Source organism: Heloderma suspectum, chromosome 1 (genome assembly GCF_057233095.1).
Source record: "Heloderma suspectum isolate Gila_16-S chromosome 1, 16-S_ref, whole genome shotgun sequence".
In the NCBI taxonomy this organism is placed as follows: Eukaryota; Metazoa; Chordata; class Lepidosauria; order Squamata; family Helodermatidae; genus Heloderma; species Heloderma suspectum.
Window position 1 is genome coordinate 207,821,408 of NC_139458.1, and position 19,963 is coordinate 207,841,370.

The 19,963-nt window shown below is 40.5% G+C and overlaps 1 protein-coding gene across 1 annotated transcript in view; it reads right to left on the reverse strand.

Moving 5' to 3' along the window:
* SATB2 (SATB homeobox 2) overlaps positions 1-19,963 on the reverse strand; it is a 183,612-nt gene that overhangs the window by 59,838 nt on the left and 103,811 nt on the right. Inside the window, exons 7-8 of the mRNA XM_084829960.1 lie at positions 7,639-7,851; positions 684-839 (exon numbers count right to left, since the gene is read on the reverse strand). Coding sequence (XP_084686086.1) covers positions 684-839; positions 7,639-7,851 — 369 coding nt within the window. The remainder of the gene's footprint in view (positions 1-683; positions 840-7,638; positions 7,852-19,963) is intronic.

Genomic DNA, 19,963 nt, shown 5'->3' on the forward strand with positions numbered 1-19,963 from the left:
CTTTTATGTATTTCATATTGTGCCTAGGCTTTTGCTTTTTTGTGAGCATTAACCCATGGGCTCCACTGAAAACAAGTGGTGCACCAAGGGACCTGACAAATTAGAAGGGGAAAGGAAAAGGAGGATCAGAAAGGTGTAGATCCTCCTCGTATACAAATCCATGTAACATATTGGTAAAACTTCAATATTTCAATGAAAGCTGATAAGTGAATTACTTTCACTTTCAACATTACTTTTCACTTTTAACATTTGATTATGCTTCCATTTCATCTTTTTACTATAAGGAATACATTCAGACGCTAAGAACCAGATAACAGTAATCAATCCAGTCTGTGGTTTCCCAGAGATAACTGTTTAAGGAATCAAACAATTTATCTGTCAAATGTGTAGAATGCCATAATTTCAAGGGTCCTTGCTGTATTGCATAAGGTGGTGAAAAGATTTGTGTGTTTTATGGTCCCGCTTCTTTTTCACCTTTCTTTTAAAGGAAGATGATCTGGTTGTGGCTTTGCTATCCATTCAATTTAAAGAGACAGAAAGAAATCATAAAGGCAAAGCACAATGGTTTCTTCAGAGATTATTGTTGTTGTTGTTGTTGTTACTACTTTTATTGGTGGGAGAAGGGATGGGTCCAATTTCAACCTCAGAGCTCTCTCTACCCTTGAAAAGAATCCCCTACTCACCTGACTTTTGTTGGCAGCCACTTTGGCGAACAGAGCCTGAGACACCTTGGCCCTTTTCATCTCCTGTTGGATCTCGTCATAAATGGCAGCTGTGATGTTGATGTTGGCTCCGTCCACCTTAATGGGGAGGTCTGTTGTCGGTGTCGAGGTTTTGGCCTACCGAGAGACCATGAAAATAATAATTAAAAAAGTGCTGCTTTCAGCCAGCCATCTGTGCAGAAATTATCAAAGGATTTCAGTCAGCTGATGCCAAACTGCATTAGCTACAGAGGGACACTTCCTGTCCATTATTCTAATCAGGTTAATTGTGATTGGAAATAATTGCAGTGCATTCCTATAGGACATACACAGCTCTCTCCCACCCCCCTCTCTCTCTCACACACAGCACTCTTCTCTCCCCCACCCCGCAACAACACATATGGAAGAAAATAAACTGAAAAACTGAAAGATTACATACTAGAGGCATTAAGCTCCAAGCAGTTGCTTGATTCAGCTAGTCATCAAATACAGTATATTACAAACATGACTATTTGGATTTTTGCTTTTTCTCCCCCTAAACACAGCATACCTTAGAGGAAGAGCCAATTCTTCCAGAAAAAATGAGTAAATGCATAGAGGTCTCTAAATAATAAATTATTACTCAATTTAATGCATTCCCTCAAGTCTCTCTCATTCTTTATTAAAGCTATATGTATGACATTTGAGTACGTATGGTTCCCCATCATTATGCTGGCCATACAGTCTCCTAATTTCACCTAGGAAATCAGTGGGAATGAAAAAAAAAATTAATAACTCCAGGCTTGACAGTGTGTTTGATGTGCTGCCCTTGGTCTCCTAAACTCATATTGCAGTTCTGTGTATTCCACTGCACTCCTTTTAATTGAATGATTTCCAATCAACTTCCATGACAATTGAAGGACAATAAACAGATAATACTGGCACTTCCCCATACTAAGCCATCAGAGACAGATCTAGGATGAGGGGTGGAGAGGCTGCTACCCCATATCTAGAAACCTCCTCAAGACCTGTTCAGACTGGCTGCTAGTTTTCACCAGTACAAGTCACAGAATCATAGAATAGTAAGGGTTGGAAGGGGCCTATAAGACCATCGAGCCCAACCCCCTGCTCAGTGCAGCAATCTAAGTCAAAGTCAGATATGTTATTGAAACAATCAACTAACCTATGTGTCTAAAATCATGATTATATCACACCATCAAAGAGCAGGTTTTTGCACACGCATATGCATGTGTGCACACACACACATACATACACACACAGTAGCAACCAAGAACACAGAAATCTAGCAAGCTTTTTAGGGAACTGAAACATGTTAAAGCAAAAAAAGTTTTTTGTTTTTTTTAAAGAAAAGACAGTAATGTCATTTTCACCATATTGTTACCTTAAAGCACCCTGATTTGGGAAGGTGCTGAATATTAATAGTCTAACAGTGATGTGTAACCCATCCTCTGTGAAGAATTTTTCTTTACTAAACTCTCTCTAAAATGGATGGTTAAGGTTTTGTTTTGTTGTACTTGCATAACATATGTTTAAAACCATACATCTGCTGCTACAAGAATGTCTCAGCAAACAAAAGGTAAATTTAGAACCAGCTTTAGACCACCTCCTCCCATATGAACCCATTATTACCACCAGTATCAGAGGCACTATTCCTCTGTATGTCACTTGCTGGGGGACACAAGCAGGAGGGTGCTGTTGCACTCGTGTCCTGCTTGTGGGTTTCCCGTGGGCATCTGGTTGGCCACTGTGTGAACACAATGCTGGACTAGATAGGCCTTTGGTCTCATCCAGCAGAGCTCTTATGTTCTAATGAACCTGCCTGAGCACTGAGGTCAACTTTGGAGACCCTGCTCTAAGTCACTCAATCACCAGAAGTACGCTGGGTGGGCTCAAGGGACAGGGTCTTTCCTATTGTGGCAGGGAGCGAACCCTTGAGCAGAGTCTACCTTGCTCCATCTCTGCTCGCTTCTCAGCAGGTAATAAAATATATTCATTTCAGTAATCTTTTTGACCAGAGACTGGAGTTTATAAGGGCTTGCTGGGTATACTATTCAACTGTTGTTGTTTTTTCTATTGTGACAACAAAGATTTTTTAAGTTGCTGCTATGTATTTACACACAGACACACACACATGGTGTTGTTTTAATGAAGTTTTGTTGTTTTCTTCAAATAGAAAAATGAAATAGAAATGAAGAATTAATTAAATACACTTTATTAAAATCACCCTGCTAATAATGCCCTTTCCTAATTTCCCTTGACTTTTACCAAAGAATGAAGAAAGCAGGAACCAACATTTAAACATTTCCATATTCATCTCAACATTCTTAGACTCTCCTTTAGTACATCAGTTTGGCACTGACCACCTAATGCCAAGGACACATCTCAAAATAGTAGTTCATCAACTTCAAACTACAAAAGATAACTAGAAGAACAAGGAACACAATAGAAACACTGGGTATTTATTATATTTCTTGATACTCTCAGATTACACACCACACTGCAAAATCATATCACAGATTGGTATCTATGGAAACAACATTTTGTATATAGGATTAACTTTGGCACCAGAAAACAAATTTGACTTTCATTTTAATTCATTTTCTCCTGCCTTCTTGCGGCAGCCTTCTAGCATCAAAACTCTCTTCTCAGAGGCAAATCTTGGGCAGAAATCACATATGCCTTTTAAAGCACTTTATCACTTAGGAATCTCCCTTTGCTTTAGTTAAGGTGCATTACTAGTATTGAGAAATTGTGCTTTTCTTGGATGAAATGTCTCCCACTCTTCAGGTAGTGCAGGAAAAAGCACTCTCTCACTTGCCTACCCTGGCTGCAATCTACTGCCTACTCCCACATGAATCTGCACAAATACTAAGATTACCTTCTGAGACTCTTTTCTGAGTGCCCCAGTCTCAGGACTGGCCCAAGACTCTTAAAACATAAGAAAAGCTGTGCTGGATCAAACCATGGGTCCATCTAGCCCAGCATTCTGTTCATACAGTGGCCAACCAGCTGCCCTCGGGAAACCCACAACCAGGACATGAGTGCAACAGCACCCTCCCATACATGTTCCCCAGAAACTGGTTACATAGGCATATTGCCCCTGATACTGGAGGTATCTTTGCTGTCTGAAGCAAAGGACAAGATGCCCCCTTTCTCCCATTCTACATGCAGAAGCTGATTGGACTGGCAGTTCAATCTGATATCAACACTGGCAATGGGATAGTGTCCACCACACCTGACAGGCTGTGTGACTCACACAGCTCTGTCCTCCAAGAGAGGAGAATGACGGGAGCGCTCACGAAGAATGGTCAGGCACTGCCAATGCTGCATCCCAGCATCTGCCACCCGAAGTGGCTGCCTCATTATGCCTAATGGTAGCACTGATCCTGCCCAGTCTTCAGAAGGTGGCAACTGGGAAAAGGGCGTTTTTAACTGTGGTATCCTGTCTGTGGCATGCTTTCGCCAGAGAGGCTTGCCTGACTCCAGACAGTATACCTTTCCAGCACCTCGCAAACACCTTTTTATTTGCCCAGTGCTTTCATAATATTAGACTCAAATACAATCCATACTAAGGCGTGTAACCCCACTTTTCTACATAACCTGCCCATCTCTTTGCCCCTGGCAGGCAAAACAATTCTTGACAATTTTACCTCTAGAGTGCCACTGTCAGTTTCTTTTACGCACTGCATCTCTAGCGCACACACATCATTTTTTAAACAAAGTAAAATCCTAAAAATGCTTGAGGACTGGCATTTTTTTTCTCCCCTCTTTTCTGTTAATAGTGACCAAAGAGACACTTCTCTACAGAGAGAAGAGACTTTAAAAAGCCATTCCCAAATGTGTACAAACTCTTTGGGGAAAAAAAAAAAAAAGGTGGGTGGACAGCTAAATATGCACTTCAGAGACAGAACACTTCACAGGAAAGTTAAAATACAATTCTAAATCCTTCTGCATGGCCAAATTCACAACAATATATATGTGATTTAAACTAAAATGATTCTGGGCATCTCTACACCAGCCTAAAATCCTTCATTTAAAATGGGGCTTTCTGCTTCCGTTTTAAATGCAGGATCCCAACTCCCTTTTTCACGTGCTTCCTTTCCCCCCACCCCCTTTCCCCTCCTTCTCCCCATATCTGAGTCTTCCATTATCTTTCATTGATCTTGCTCCTCCTCTTGCCACTTTTAATCTTTTCATGGAGGAAACTGAAGTGGAACACAAAGGGGTAATTTGATAGCTCATTATCTGTGATCTATTTAAAAGCGGAACAAAGGGCAGGAGACGCCTTGAATTATCATAGCTTCATGTAAAGAGCCTGCAAACTTCTGTGAAGGAGCAATCTCAGTCTCAGGATAAAAGCTCCATGTGAAGAAGCCCTCTAAGTGGATTTTTATTACTTTGTTCTTAACATAGGAATGTAAGCTGTATAAGCTGTATGTGAAACCAAAGAAATGGACATCAAAACTCTTAAACTAGATGAATATTTTCCCTTCTTTCTTTATTTACATATTTAACTTTTGTTCATCTCTCCTGTTCACATCCATAATGTCTTTATTTTCTAAGTTTGGGACAATATGAAGAAGGCTAGTAAACCTGCAGGGGAGGGAAGAGGGATAGGGAGGAAAGGACTGGGAAGATGTTTATTGTTTGTATTGTATTGAAAAAAGGACAAATCCAATAAGGCATTAAGAATAAAAGCTAGGTGAGTAGCAAAGTCTCTATCATATATTATGCATACTGCATTCCCTCCATTTCCCAAACCACTTATTTTATTCATTAAGGAAGTAAAATGGTTCAGCATAATCCATTTTAACAAAACCATGTGGTAACTACCAACTTTTTATTCTAGGTGCTTTAAGTACTGTATTTACCCTTTGCCAGTTAGGGATGTATGAATTACTTACCTGCCGTTCCAGCGGGGGGGGGGGGGTCCGGGGGGGGAGGCAATCCGTCCCTCCCCCAGAATCCTTGCCGGCCGGCTCCGCAGCGATTCTGTGGAGCCACCAGCCGGCTCCGAAGCCCCAGTGATATGGCCACCATTGCCGTATCGCTGGCTGGACTGACGTACTGCGGACACAAATGGCATCCGACGTAGTGGACACCATTTGCATCCCTGGTCTTTGACATGATAGGCTACGTAAATCTTTACGTAGCCTGTCATGCGAAGGAACAAATACGCCATTTGCATCCCTGTTTTTTCACACAATAGGCTAAGTAAAGATTTACGTAGCCTATCACGTCAAAGACCAGGGACCCAAATGGTGTAGCCATTTGCGTCCGCAGTCCATCAGTCCAGCCAGCGATACGGCAATGGCGGCCGTATTGCTGGGGCTTCGGAGCCAGCGGCAGGCAGGATCCGGCCAGCAAGGACTTTGCAGGGGGGTGGAGGTAAGAGATCTGATCCTCCATGGACTTCGGGCGGGGGGTCCCTCATCGGGTTCCATGGAGGATTTCTCCGACATCCCTATTACCAGTCTTCTCATATGAGGGCCAGATGTACAACCTTGTGTCATATCAACACGATCCCATCATGATGACACTATGTCCTTCCTGTGCATTCATACCTCATAGTGCACATAATGACATCTGTTGCGGTATTTTGGATAATACGGAATAAAAAGAAAGAAAGAATGCTAGAAAAGTGGTATACAGAATTCCCCAACAACTATCAGTGCACTTCAATACTGATAAAAAGCACTACTGTAGATCTAGCCCAGGTCAGTTCTACACGTCTTTTCAAATATAACAGCTATTAGTTCTAAACTCTGATTCATATATTACTCTCCACTAGTACTTCTCCAGTGGCAAGTACAGGAGGAGATGTAACATTCACACTCCCTCAGCTTAGATTGTGCTTGCAGCAGGAAGAGAGCATGACACCCTGCTTCCACACCTGTGGCATTAATATGCAGCTGCTTGACGTTGGCAGGGTATCTGATGTGCAGGTTCACGTAAGAGTATGTGGTGCTTCAAGTGTCCTGGACCCATACCATTTAGTGCAGCCTTCCCCAACCTGGTGCCATCCTGACATTTTGTACATCAGTTGCATCAGCCCCAGCCAGCATGGCCAATGGTCAGAAATGCTGGGAGTTGTAGTCCAAATCATCTGGAGGGCACCAAGCTGAGGAAGGCTGGCTTTGTGTCTTATGGGTCAGCACCCCCACTTTGAATTGTGCCCAGAAACCAGTGAAATTCCTAAAACGCAGGAGTAATGTATTCACTATAGCACAGCCCAATTACCCTGGCTGCTCTGTTCTGGACAAGCTGTATTTTCTGCATGTGTTCTGCTACTGGTTGGTTGCAGTCACCCTGATAGATCCTTGGGAAACTCTAATTAAGTGCCTCTGGTTGCTCCTTAGCGATTGGCTTACCATCAGCTAGATGAGGAACTGAAGCAAATCCTGGTTAGAATGGCAACCACGGGGTAAAGTCATAGACATTGATGAAAAAGCTCTAGCTCAAGTACACAAGCAATGCTGAGAGGAAGCAGTGACTGCTTAGTTTTCTTGATGCATTCAGTAAAGAAATGCCTGAGGAGCAATTTCCAACACTGAAGAGACTGGGGTAGCCCTTGTTTCCATGGCGTTCCATATGGATATCAGTGCCTTGTGGAGCTTGGAATCACTGCCAACGAGTGCAACCTGTCCTGTATTTGAATTCTTTCATGTAGTTAATTGAATGTTCATTCTTTTTCTTTATATTTGCAGCATTCATCAAAGAATAACTTACTGGTTTCACCAAGAAAGTGTTGCTAGAAGACAACATGCCCTTGTTGGCAGCAGCTTCTAACCCTAAAAAATTAAGCTTCCAAGACTCACTTGGGTGCACGGAATACCAGATGGGAAAATCCTAACAAGTCATCTCAGATGATGCCTGGCTGTAGGTTTTCTGGATATGGGACAATTATGAAAGGAATTATAATAGGGTTGAACCTTACCTGGGGGGTTCTGGAGGAACTTGGACTGCTGGCAGCTGAAGACACCATGCTCACATTGGGATTCATACTCCTCTCTCTCTCATCCTGATATATACGATCTCGTTCTGTCTCAGGCAGGTTGAGGAAATTCTGCATTGCCCTCAGATTTACCAGGAGGGACTGGGAGGCTGTTCTAGGGTCTTCTTCTTTACGCAGTATCTCTGATAGCAATCCCTGGTTCAAAAAATTAAAAAAGGCCAAGTCTTTAAAAAAAAATTACTTGTTGTAACCAGCCAGGTTCCAACACTGAGACCCTTCAACAGATGTCAAAGCACAGGGAATGTTTTATAGAAACAAACCTCATTTTCTAGGGAGTGTGGTTTATTTAGGAGCATTTATGTTCAGATTCTATCTTCCATTTAAGAACACCCTGAACACAGAAGTGCCAGAGAGGCAGGTGGGTAGTAGGACACCATTATAAAACTACCATTATAGCCAGGTGCCTCCTGCAAATATTTTAAGAACTATTCGTGCTCTCACTCTGTCTGCTTGAAGCTGGAAACACTTGGCAGTCTTGTTCATCTTCAGGAATCTGCCAAGTTTAGTAAATTTAGTTCAGACATTTAAACAGCACAGGAGACTTATGAAGAAAAATGTTTGGCAGGGTTTGGATGTTACAGTTCATTCACTGCACGCCTGTCAATTCTTTCTAACGGGGGAAAATGCTGCAAATATGAGAAATCCTCAAGATACTTCATCTTAGAAATTAATAATTTGAAAATTGTTTGCTGCCTCATTTAGAAAGTCAGGAGGTGGCAATGTCCGCATTCATCAAATACATCTAGCTTTTTTTTTTTTACATGAAAGAAGTCAAAAGTTCAGTTACAAGTGTAACAGGTAGTTAGGCCCTTAGCTGAGGCATGATACATAAAATGTTACTTAATATTTAGGACATAAATGCTACTGATCACTAATTTAATGGATCACTTTGAAACTGGCGCTACCATACATATACGTTGTATCTTTGCTTTGCTGATTACTAGCTTGCCCTCTATTGCCACCATCCCACAGAACTATAGGTAAAGCCACTCCCTCACAGGTCACACATTATACCTAAAGAATAACTACAGTAGCCTTGTAAATAATTGGTTGGCAACAAGTCATCCAAATATTGCTTAGCTCATGCGCCCCTCCTTCCTTCCACATACAACGTACTCCCATTTTCAAAACCTTCCCTTTACTTCTGATACGGCACTATCAAAAGATAACTGTATATGTATGTCTCTTTTTACTTCTTCAAAGTCAGAATAAAAAAGAGAAAATCAGTGTGCATCCACTTTAATGCTATGTTATGCTTGGTTTCCCAGACCAGGAAAGCAGCATATGGAGTTATGGCAGATGAACATGCACCCCACCCCTCTCTCTCTCCTGGCCTTATAGGGCTAAAAAGCCAACAGCATTTGAAGGCCAGGAATAGCACTGTGTCTACTTTGAGCAGGTATACAGCATGAGCTGGTGACTCAGAAAATGGCTAGGTGCAGAAAGGAGCAATTTGCAGGACTGAATTACAGATTTATTTGTTCACATGCCTATGTGAAGCAATGTGTAAATATATTCCTTTTATAAGCAACTAGTAAAGAAGGATGATATATCAAAGATAAAATGATCTGGGGAAAAGAGGGTAGGGGTGTGAAGAAATGAAATTCTGCACGTCCCAAACTGATTTTAACTACCTAGAATGGCAACACACACAAGCCCAACCTTCCACCTGCAAAATGATACTCAACCAAGCACTGGCAAAGCAGATATTTAAGCAATGGCTGCCTTAAATTAACACCATTAACAAATGTCAGTAATTTGCACAGTTATTCTCAAGGGAAACTGTTGTTCTCCATCCATGAACATGTCATCACTACCTACAAAAGTCAAAATATTTATTTATATACTTTAATACAATTCTATCCACTTTAGTTCAATGTGATAAGATTCACAGAACTTGGGTTTCCAAATGCTTTAGGTCTTCAGGATGAAGAGAAATTAAGTTTTAATGGATACCCTTTTAAGTAATAGACAACACTTATTTCATGCATAACTTGCAGCTATAAACTATATTTGTGCTCTTCCATTCATGTTTTTTAGGAAGTGAAGGATAGCAATTTGGTACCCTCCAGAGCCAACAGGCTTGATTCAACAGGACTGGGTATTACTGTTTCCATCCCTATGCAGCAAAACAAATGCACACAAGTATAGATTAATTCAGTTCATGTTCCTGCAGGAGAAAGCAAGATAATTTAAATATGGCTTACAAACAATCCTCATGGAAGCTTCCCATGCTAGAAACAGACAAAAGAAGTACTCCTACAAATCACTCACATCTTCCAATATCTGAATATTAAATTTGGAAATAAATAGCAGGAAGATAAGATCTGGCCAACAAAATGCCTTGGGAAGCCCACAGAAAAGGGAATGAAGGCAATACGCTTTTCCACTGTTTGACCCCAGGAATTGGTATTCATCAACAAATGACTTCAGCCTCTTCTTACCACATTTCCTTGGATCACTTCCAGTTGCTGATACCAGAATGAAGTTGCAGAGTGTGGAGTTTAACTGATCACATCAATTTGACTTTTGCCCATCTTGGTTTATAACACATATAGCACTGGAGGATTAGTTGTGCCAGTCAAGGTGATCATTAATGCTTCCTTACAGGGGGATATGGTCCCATCTTTCTTGAAAAATGCAATGGAACACTGCTTTAAAAGCCTTCTCAGCTTCTCCAGTCTAGACAGACTGAGCAGGTAGTGATTATTGAACTATAGGGCATTCTTAATTTGTTTTCTGGAACTATTCAGGTTTCCAAACTGGTTGTGGAAGTTAGGCCATTTTGGTAGCTGTGATAGATTATATGCTTCTGTACAAGTACAAGAGGTGTGAGGCCCTATTAATTATTCTCAGTTTCTCAGTAGATTTTGACACTATCAACCATCGTCTTGGGCAGAAGTGAGGGTTAAGGGGTTGGGAGAACTGGTTTGCAGTGGTTCCACTTCAATATCATAGGGCCATTGTCATGTTAGAATGTGGTATTGAAAGATTGCTACTCCACTCAAAAAGTTTTATCTGATGGGCTGCCACACAATTCAGCCTTGTCTCCTATATTAATGCCTATTGGAAGCCACTGGCAGAAATAATCTAGTGTTCAATGGATAGCGATCTGTCAGGGATGATCTGACTTGGATTCCTGCATCGAGCAGGGGGTTGGACTCGATGGTCTTATACGTCCCTTCCAACCCTACTACTCTATGATTCTAGGCTGATGACACTGACCACTGTTGTCCATTCTCCTCAGATCCAGGAGCAGCAGTAATGTCCTAGATTGAGTGTCCAGAAGATGATATGGTCTGGGTTAGGATTAACCTGAACCTGAATCCAGATATGGCAAGAATGTTCATGGCTGAGAGTTACTGTGATCTGGGAGTGAAGGATCTTTTTGTCCTAATTTGGGCCACACTCCCCCTGAAGGATTCAGTGGGGCAGGAAGACAAAATACCAGCTAAATATAGGATGATGAGGATGATGAGACTGGAGACAGACATCAGCACTATAAGCCTATGAAAGCAGTTCAGCATTACCAGAGTATTTCATCAACCTAATTTTTTGTATTTTTACATCTTTCCCATGTTATATTTTCAAGAAAGGGACTTGTAGAAGAACCCCAAGATTATGCAAAGTAGGAAGCAGTCTGCATGTGAATAGGAGAAATTAATGTCTCAAGAAAGAAATCTATTTCATTGCAAGGTTGAATACATTGTTCTGACAGACTGTGCTGATAATCCATGGCAAACGGATGACAGAGTGATAAAGTCAAGAAAACAAAATATCATGAGGGCGCTTATCATTTATGTTCATATAGTTCTGAACTGATGTGTACAAAAACTAACCAACAATCAGCATTATAAAAAAATAAAAATAAAGTGATACTAAATAATCTGTTCAGCCTTTTCTCACCTGCAACAAATTAGGCTTTCAATATGCAAAGCATCTTCCTTCAAGAAAAACTAATGATCATGATTTCATTTAATTGTAATTTAATGAGGCATAATTTATTTTTAAAGTGAAATACACCAGGTGTGTGGTAAGGGAACTGGCCCAGCCAGACAAACTGTAGCATTGCTGTATTTTTGAAAATTGCCTGAATTTAGTTAGAGATTGTTTTCATTTCTGCAAAGTATGTTTCTGCTACAGGGGACAAGCAGGAGGAGGGAACCCACAACATTTGTACATTTGCTATAAAATTCCATTGACTAAATTAGCTCATACCAGCATATAAGTATTTCCCATATTTTTAAAAGCTGGGCAAATTAAGAAGTAATAGTCATGCAACTACAGAGCTCCAATCCTACATGCTGTTATGCATGCTTAAGCTCATCAAAAAATCAAAGAGGTTGAATAAGCAAAACTGGGCGCAGGATCACAGCCTAAATTTTACTGTAAATACCTAATCCTGCAATTGAACTTTTATTGGTGAAATACTTGTCTACGCTCACGGAAACAGCTCGATAATTTACACTTATAAACTGACTAATTGGGTAAGAATCATCTTCCAAGCTTAACAATTATGTTTCAAAGAAGACTTCTTTTAAAAAATGGGGGAAAAGACAATAGAAAGTGTGTGCTACTTGATTTAGGATTTGATAGTAAACAAAGCTGTGCGCAGTCAAGAATAGGTATCACATCCAAAGCTCCATTTACATTTCAGACTACTATCAATTGCTACAGTTTTTTCTAAAATTATACATGGCATCAATAAAAATCTTTAAAAATAAACAGAGTGGGGGAAAATCCACTCAAATTCATATATATAGATAGGTATAGATATACTTTTTTCAGAGAAGAGTTGTCCTGCTCTAGAATTCTAAAAGTGGTGTTTTCTTAAGCCATGCACTAGTTCACAGAAGAGTCTACAAATATTTTACAATTTGCAACAACTTATTTAGATTCTACTGCTAGCATTATGTATTTTATTATATTATATTTTAATCTACCCAATAACCAATGTTCTCTGGGCAGATTACAAACTGTTAAAAGACTAAAATGCAATACAACCTTAACAATATAAATTACAACACAAATATTTAAAAGAATAGAAAACAATAGAAAACAACAAACAGCACAGAGATAAAACAGCAATAAAAATCTAGAACTAGGTCTCTGGGAGAGCAATCCTATGGCCCCTAGACAGTGTCTGGGGGACTATAGAATAGCTCAGATTCCTGGATCCAAGGTTGGAGACAGTACTCCGAGCTTGGACCCAGGAGTCTGAGCTCCCCGCTCCCTCCTCCTTGCAGCCGCCACAGAGAGAACTGTGCCAGCTGCCTCTCCAAAGTTGCAAAGGCAACCTCGAAGAGGAGAGAAAGGGGGTGGTTTGGGTGGGGGGGCTGGGGAAGCAGGGATATGAGCTATCCCCAGCTTCCTTCCCTCCCCCTCTGCAGAGCCCTAGCTAGTTGGGCAAAAAAAACCATCTAGCCAAAATGCAGAGCAGGAGAAACGCAGAAGCGAAGATTGCCTCTGCGCTCCGCCTGCTCTGCATAGGATGCCCGTCAGCTTTTGAGTTCGGAGGCTGATGGCATCCAGGTAGGATTGCGCCCTAAAACACCTGGGAGAAAAGAAAGGTCTTTGAAAGGCGCCAAAAATATAACAATGTGGGTGCCAGGCAAACCTCTTTGGGGAGGGCATCCCATAAGCAGGGTCCTCTCTCTTGTAGCCACCTGCCTAGCTTCTTTCCATGGGGACACCTAGAGAAGGGCCTCCAAAGATGACCTGAATTCTGAGCAAGTACATACAGGAGGAGACGTTCCTTTAGATACTCTGGTACAAGCCATTTAGGGCTTTAAACATCAACACCAACACTTTGAATTGGACTTGGAAATGAACTGGAAGCCAGTGCAGCTGACAAAGTCCTGGCATCACAGGATTATATTGGCCAGCCCCAGTTAGTAACCTGGCAGCATTATTTTGAACTAACTGAAGTTTCCAAACCGTCTTCAAAGGTAGCCTCATGTACACAGCATTGCAGTAATCCAACTGGGAGGTTACCATGTGTGGATAACTGTTGCCAGGCTATCTCTCTCCAAATAGGGTCACAGCTGGTATATCAACCTAAGCTGATAAAAGGCACTCCTGGCCACCAAGGCCACATAGGCCTCAGGTGACAACGATGGATCCAGGAGCACCCCCAAGTTGTGCACCTAATTTTTCAGGGGGAGTGCAACTCCCTCCAGGCCAGATTGAACACCACTCAACTAGACAAATGAACCACCTGCTAACAGTACCGCCATCTTGTCTGGATTGAGCTGCAGTTTTTGGTTCTCATCTAGTCCGCTACCCTGCTCAGACACCAATTCAAGCCATCCACTGCCTCAGTTGGGTTAGATGAAAAGGAGAGGTAGAGCTGGGTTTCATCATATGTTGATGACACCTCAGTCCACATCGCTGCATAACCTCCCCCAGAGATTTCATGTAGATGTTAAAAAGCATGGGGGATAAAACTGAGCCCTGTGGAGACCCATGACATAATTGCCACAGAACAGAGCAGTAATCCCCCAGTACCACCTTCTAGAAGAGACCATCCAAACAGGAACAGAACCACTGTAAAACACTGCCCCCAACTTCCAACCCAGATGGCTGTTCCAGAAGGATTCCATGGTCAATGGTATCAAAAGCCCCTTAAGAGGTCTAGGAGAACTAACAGGGTCGCACTCTCCCTGTCTGTCTTGGCAAAGGTCATCCCAAAGGGTAACCAAGGCAGTCTCTAAAGCCAGATTGAACTGGATCTAGAATATCAACTCCATCCAAGAATGTCTGGAGTTGATCAGTAGTCATGCACTTTAGCTCCTTGCCCAAGAAGAGGATGTTAGAAACTGGCCAAAATTGTCTACAACTTCTGGGTTCAGGCTAGGTTTTCCCCTTCCCTTCCCATTCTTTTTTCCTTATGTGTTGTGTCTTTTGAGATTGTAAGCCTGCAGGCAGGGACTGTCATGTTTTACTGATTGCATGTAAGCCACCTTTTGACTGAGGAATGGGATAATAACACTACCTACAAAGAACTAAAGAAACAAACAAAATGTTCCTGCCCATGTACTGTGGGCCTTTGAATGCTACATCAGCTCCATGGGACAAACCAATGAGGAAAAAAGCTCCCATGATATTGTTGTAACATGCAAAGAGTATGTTGGAGTCCTTCATCACTATTCCATAGCTAATATCAGCATAGAGATTAGAATTTACTTCAGTTGTCTCTAAAAATACAAATTTTCCACCCTTGTGAACAAAAAGTACAAAACTGATTTACAGAAAATGTCTTACAAGTTTCAGTGTGTGAGAAGGGGGGATTAGCCAAGGTCATTTTCATTATTTTCCATTTTGGATTTCTCTGTTTCCTAGTCCTAGTTTGGATCCATAGAAAAATTGGTCAGTATATTATAGGTGTTCCAGCTATTTCAATATATTACACACAATATGTTATTGGCACTTATCGATAGGAAACACCCATAACTAGCACAGTGCCATTTTCACAACAGCCACACTGAATAACCTTATATAAATACAAGGGACAGTTCTGTAACTGTTATGAAGTTATTCTGGATGCACATGAGTATAACTATAGTTTAGACCATTATGTATTATAACGTGTCCTCAATTTCAATATTGGTATTACTTTAAATTTTAATTTATTATCATATATTGGTATGAGTCAGAATCTTAAAACTAATTTAACTAATGCTTAACGTATATATATCTCAGGAGATATCTACTTAGCCTCGGAATGACAGTATTCAGGCTTATTTGAGTAAAATGTATACAGTGTGCAACGATGCGAATTCAATTTTTATTATTAAAAATGAAATGTTTTACTCCTCAAAGAAAATGCTGTTATTACATTAGCTTAATAAAGTCTCTTTTTATTACACTGTCCCTTTTTAGGAAGGACAATGCATGCCTGTGGGTCTGTGGGGAATTCTGAAGGAAAAGCAAGATAAAGCACACGCAATTTCAGACTATTGTATTTAATATGACACGTACAGTAGGCCTTTGAAGAATGTCAGAAAGAAGTAACACACTGGCTGTACTCATTCAGACTGTTTTCATTCAGACACCACAATAAGCCATGGTTTATCATGATGGGAATAAACCCAGCCTCTCCCTAGGCGTGCACACTCCCCACTCCTCCAGCATGCCCATGAGATCAAAAGCGCTGGTTTCCTTTTTTTTATTAACTGCAGTTTAGCAGGCTGTCAGGACCTTAAATTGTGGTTAATTTTGACAATAGTTCATTGAAACAAGCCAGTTTCATAAAACACAATTTGAAGTTGACTTGTTTCAAACAAACCACAGTTAAGTTTAAACACCATTTGTTGGGTTTGGAGGACACAGCCATTTTGATATCCAGAATTCTTGCAACACATTTGCTTCCAAGAGAAAAGCTTGGGGAAAAGCAGACATCCACTTTCAGAAAGCTTGAATTCACATATTACTTACTGTATATTCTTTTCATTCTGTCTACTTAATACAATTAAGTTAATTTTGGAAATGAAATTTTGCACAGTTAGAACTCACTGTTGGGTGAAAATACTTCCCCAAACTGCATTATTCTCCCCAAGTCTGCATTATAATTGGAAGCTCCCTTAGACTGCTTTGCTGTGCATGCGACACAACTTTTCTTGTGTGCAAGAAAATAGCTCAGCATAAATAGAATTTCAGGCAATAAGGTTTTACTTCAGAAAAATGCCATTCCTACCTAAATTTAACAGATATACATGAACAATGACTGATGTGCACTTTTGTATAAATACAGAGGAAGGAGAACATTCTTTCTTCCATTTTAAGCAGACAAGGCAAGAGAGAAGATTTGGCTTCCCATCAGTCAGTTAGGCACAAAGATATTTCAAAGACAAGGTTTTACTTTGGTCATGTTCAAAACCATGGACATTTTGCCAGTTTAGTTCCAATGGGAGGATTGTATTTTTCATTCCCCCCACCTCCACCCCCCACACACACAATTTATCTCACAGAGCATGCAATGTAACTGTATCTTCACCTTTGTATATTATATTAATGTGCTACATTGCTAGAACCTAAGCATGCAGTACAATAACAAACTAGCACAATTTGTATTTTGTTTTCATCAAGATGGGAATCAAAGTAAATGCTGTATGTGTTTCCTCTCAATCCTACAATTTTTCAATTCAGGTTCAGGAATTCTTACCCTCAAAATATCAAAAACAAGCTTTCCTTTGAAACAAATCTTGATAGCCACAACACAAAATCATGATTTTGTTTAAAAAAAATTGTGCAAAATTACTTGTTTCCACTTCTTTTATACTTTGCACTCATACTTTTCATCATCTGTCCATAACCATCAGGACTATAAGACTTGCTTTTCACATTGTCAGGATGCTTACACAATAGTACCTCACAAGTCCTTTGGAGTCCATAGGCAGAAACCAACCTACAGATCCAGCAAAGTATGTTCTTCTCATTGTCACATTTTAAAATAAGTGTTCCCATTCAAATCTAGTGGTGGGGTGGTGGAAAGAAAGAGAATAAAGAAATGAAGGTTCAAAGAAAGGGTGGAACCATGTGCTAATTAAACTTCTTGCATGGCTCAAGGCAATTGGTAAGGACTTACGGACCTTAGGGGATGATTTTCGCAATTTTCCATTCTGATGGCTGACACCTGGTTCCACGTATATGTGTAATGAAGAAAAACAGCAACTCATTTTGCTGGGTATTTAGATTGTTGCCTCCAACAAGGGGATGGTCCTCAGTCTACAACTTTAAGCTTAAGTGGGAACTTAAATACTTAGAATATGGGAAAAGATATTGCTTTGATCCTTCTTGCTAAGAGTTACTCAAATTCTTGGCACAACTGAAAGCAGTGCCAGTGTGGTATAGTGGTGAGAGTGTTGGAACTGAGATATGGGAGATCCTGGTTCTAGTCCCCACTCGGCCATGGAAGCTCACTGGGTTACTTTGGGCCAGTCACAGACTCTCAGCCCAACCTACCTCACAGGGTTGTTGTTGTGAGGATAAAACAAAGAGGAGAAGTAGGAGGATAATGTAAGCTGCCTTGGGTTCCTTGCAAGAGGAAAAAAGGCGGGATATCAATGCAATAAATAAATAAATACAGATTTCAATCTGTATTTCACTCTTGGGGCATAATTGTGTACCAAAGAGCCAAACCATTCCTTTTTTATGACAATAGATATTTGGGGGAAATATTCAAGCAAGTATTTCAATTCCAATTATTCACTTACATAAATTTCACTTCTGGTATGATGACTTTCTAAACATGCCTGTTTCAACTTGATATAGCAGTTTCTGGCATATTTTCAGCTATATTAAACTATATATTTTTATTTAGTTTTATTTATTTTATTTAGCATTTTTATCAGTCTTGTGTGTAGTTGGTGCTAAAGATGATAGCAGAGGAAGCCACAAGATTGGTCTGAAGCTTTCTAAACACAAGAATGTCAAGGATGGTAGGAGTGTGACTTATCAAGGTATCAAGGGAGAATAGAGCAGCAAGCCTCTATCTTCCCCTCTATTACAATTCTGCTAATCTAAATGGAGTTTACTTAGCAAGTCTTTAAATGACATCTTAATCACCACCTCTTGTGATGTGACTTGTTGGCTTGTTTAGAAACTGACCAGAGTTTATTTTAAAACCATGATCTCTGCTTCTTAAGTAATAAACCAGGTTTTAGAGAAAATGAAATTAAATACTGCAAAAGTCCTTCTCACGTGTCATCTAAACAGCGTGACATGTGACCAGGCAGGTGTATTATTATAGACTATATTGGGCCTCTAGTCATTATTTTTAAATTTATTTTCTTGCTGGATGTAACATAGTCTACACTATAACATTTTAAGTACAGAATAATGATGTATAAAGGGTGTGCAGTAATAACTTTAGTTATCCTAAAACTTAATTACACAGTCCAAGGGACAATCTCAGGCCCAAATGTATTATATATAAAAGCAGCAAATTCAAAATAAAATAGCAATTAACAGTCACAGATGAATGGATAGGTTTATTCCTCAAGACTCCCACACCAGGTATAATACTGATGTCATATTTCATTCACTTTAAAAAGCACCTAACATGATGAACATGCAAGGCCAGCATCAGGTGCAAGTCCGCCCACACCCTGATGCAGCACCCTCCCCCAGACTGCTGCAGTCAGTGGCAGCAGCATTACCATGATCTGTGAGCTGTCTGCCACTTTGATGCTTCCACAATGCCTCAACATAGTATTATTCCAGGATATTGGGGGAGTGTCAACACAGCAACCTCTTGCCCACTTGCCACTGCCAATTCATAAATCCAAGCAAAGGAACAAAGGCAGGGCCTGCTGAAGCACCGGTACTCTGCGAACACTGGGCCATCAACACCTGCCTGACCATGCTGGGTGCTTCTGCTGCCCCTGATGGAAAAAGCTGATACTGAACCCACTTCCTTTAATGGTATAGGCAGTTCAGGGATTTTATAACTCACATAGGGCTGGCCTGCTCATTAGATGACTAAGCCCAGTTCCTAGATGGCCTTTCCAGTGCTCTTAACATATACCCTTTTGAGGTGGATGAAAATAAACAAACGAGGAGATGATGACAACATGCTGGCAATTGGGGCAAAGGGGGAAGGAGATGAGAAATCAATTTCTGGACACTAATATCACTGCTGAAAGATATGGTGTGTTCAGTAAAAAGCTGTTCAGTAAAAAGGTGACATATCCACAGGGTGATTTTTAGGAGTAGTAGTGATATCAGTTCTCTAAAATGTCATGAACAAGTAATGAGATCAAAGCTCACCACACATTTCAAATAATTGTTTACTATTCATTTATTTTAAAGATTCACACCCCGCTTTTTGATCAAATTATTTCCCAAGGTAACCTGTATTAGATTAATACAAAGAATTATCCAGAGGTCCTTCGTCCTTAGTGATTTATTTAGAGAGAGAAATGACCCAATCCTTTAGTTCTACAACTCCCAGAACAGCTTACAGACAAGAATCTATACATGCAATGATATAAAATATTACTACCATCAGCAAGGCAAGATAAAGAACTGCAGCATTAAAAGAGATCTAGCACACATTATAAAAGGCCTGGTTTACAAAGAGAGAGACAGAGACAGAGATCTTCACCAGGTGTGAAAAACACGTAAGATTTGGTGCCAGTCAAGCCTCCCCAGGTAAAGCATTCAACAGACAGGGTGTCACAACTGAGAAGACCCTTTTTCAGTCACCTAATATTTGGGCAGGTTCATGGGGAGTAAGCAAGTCCTT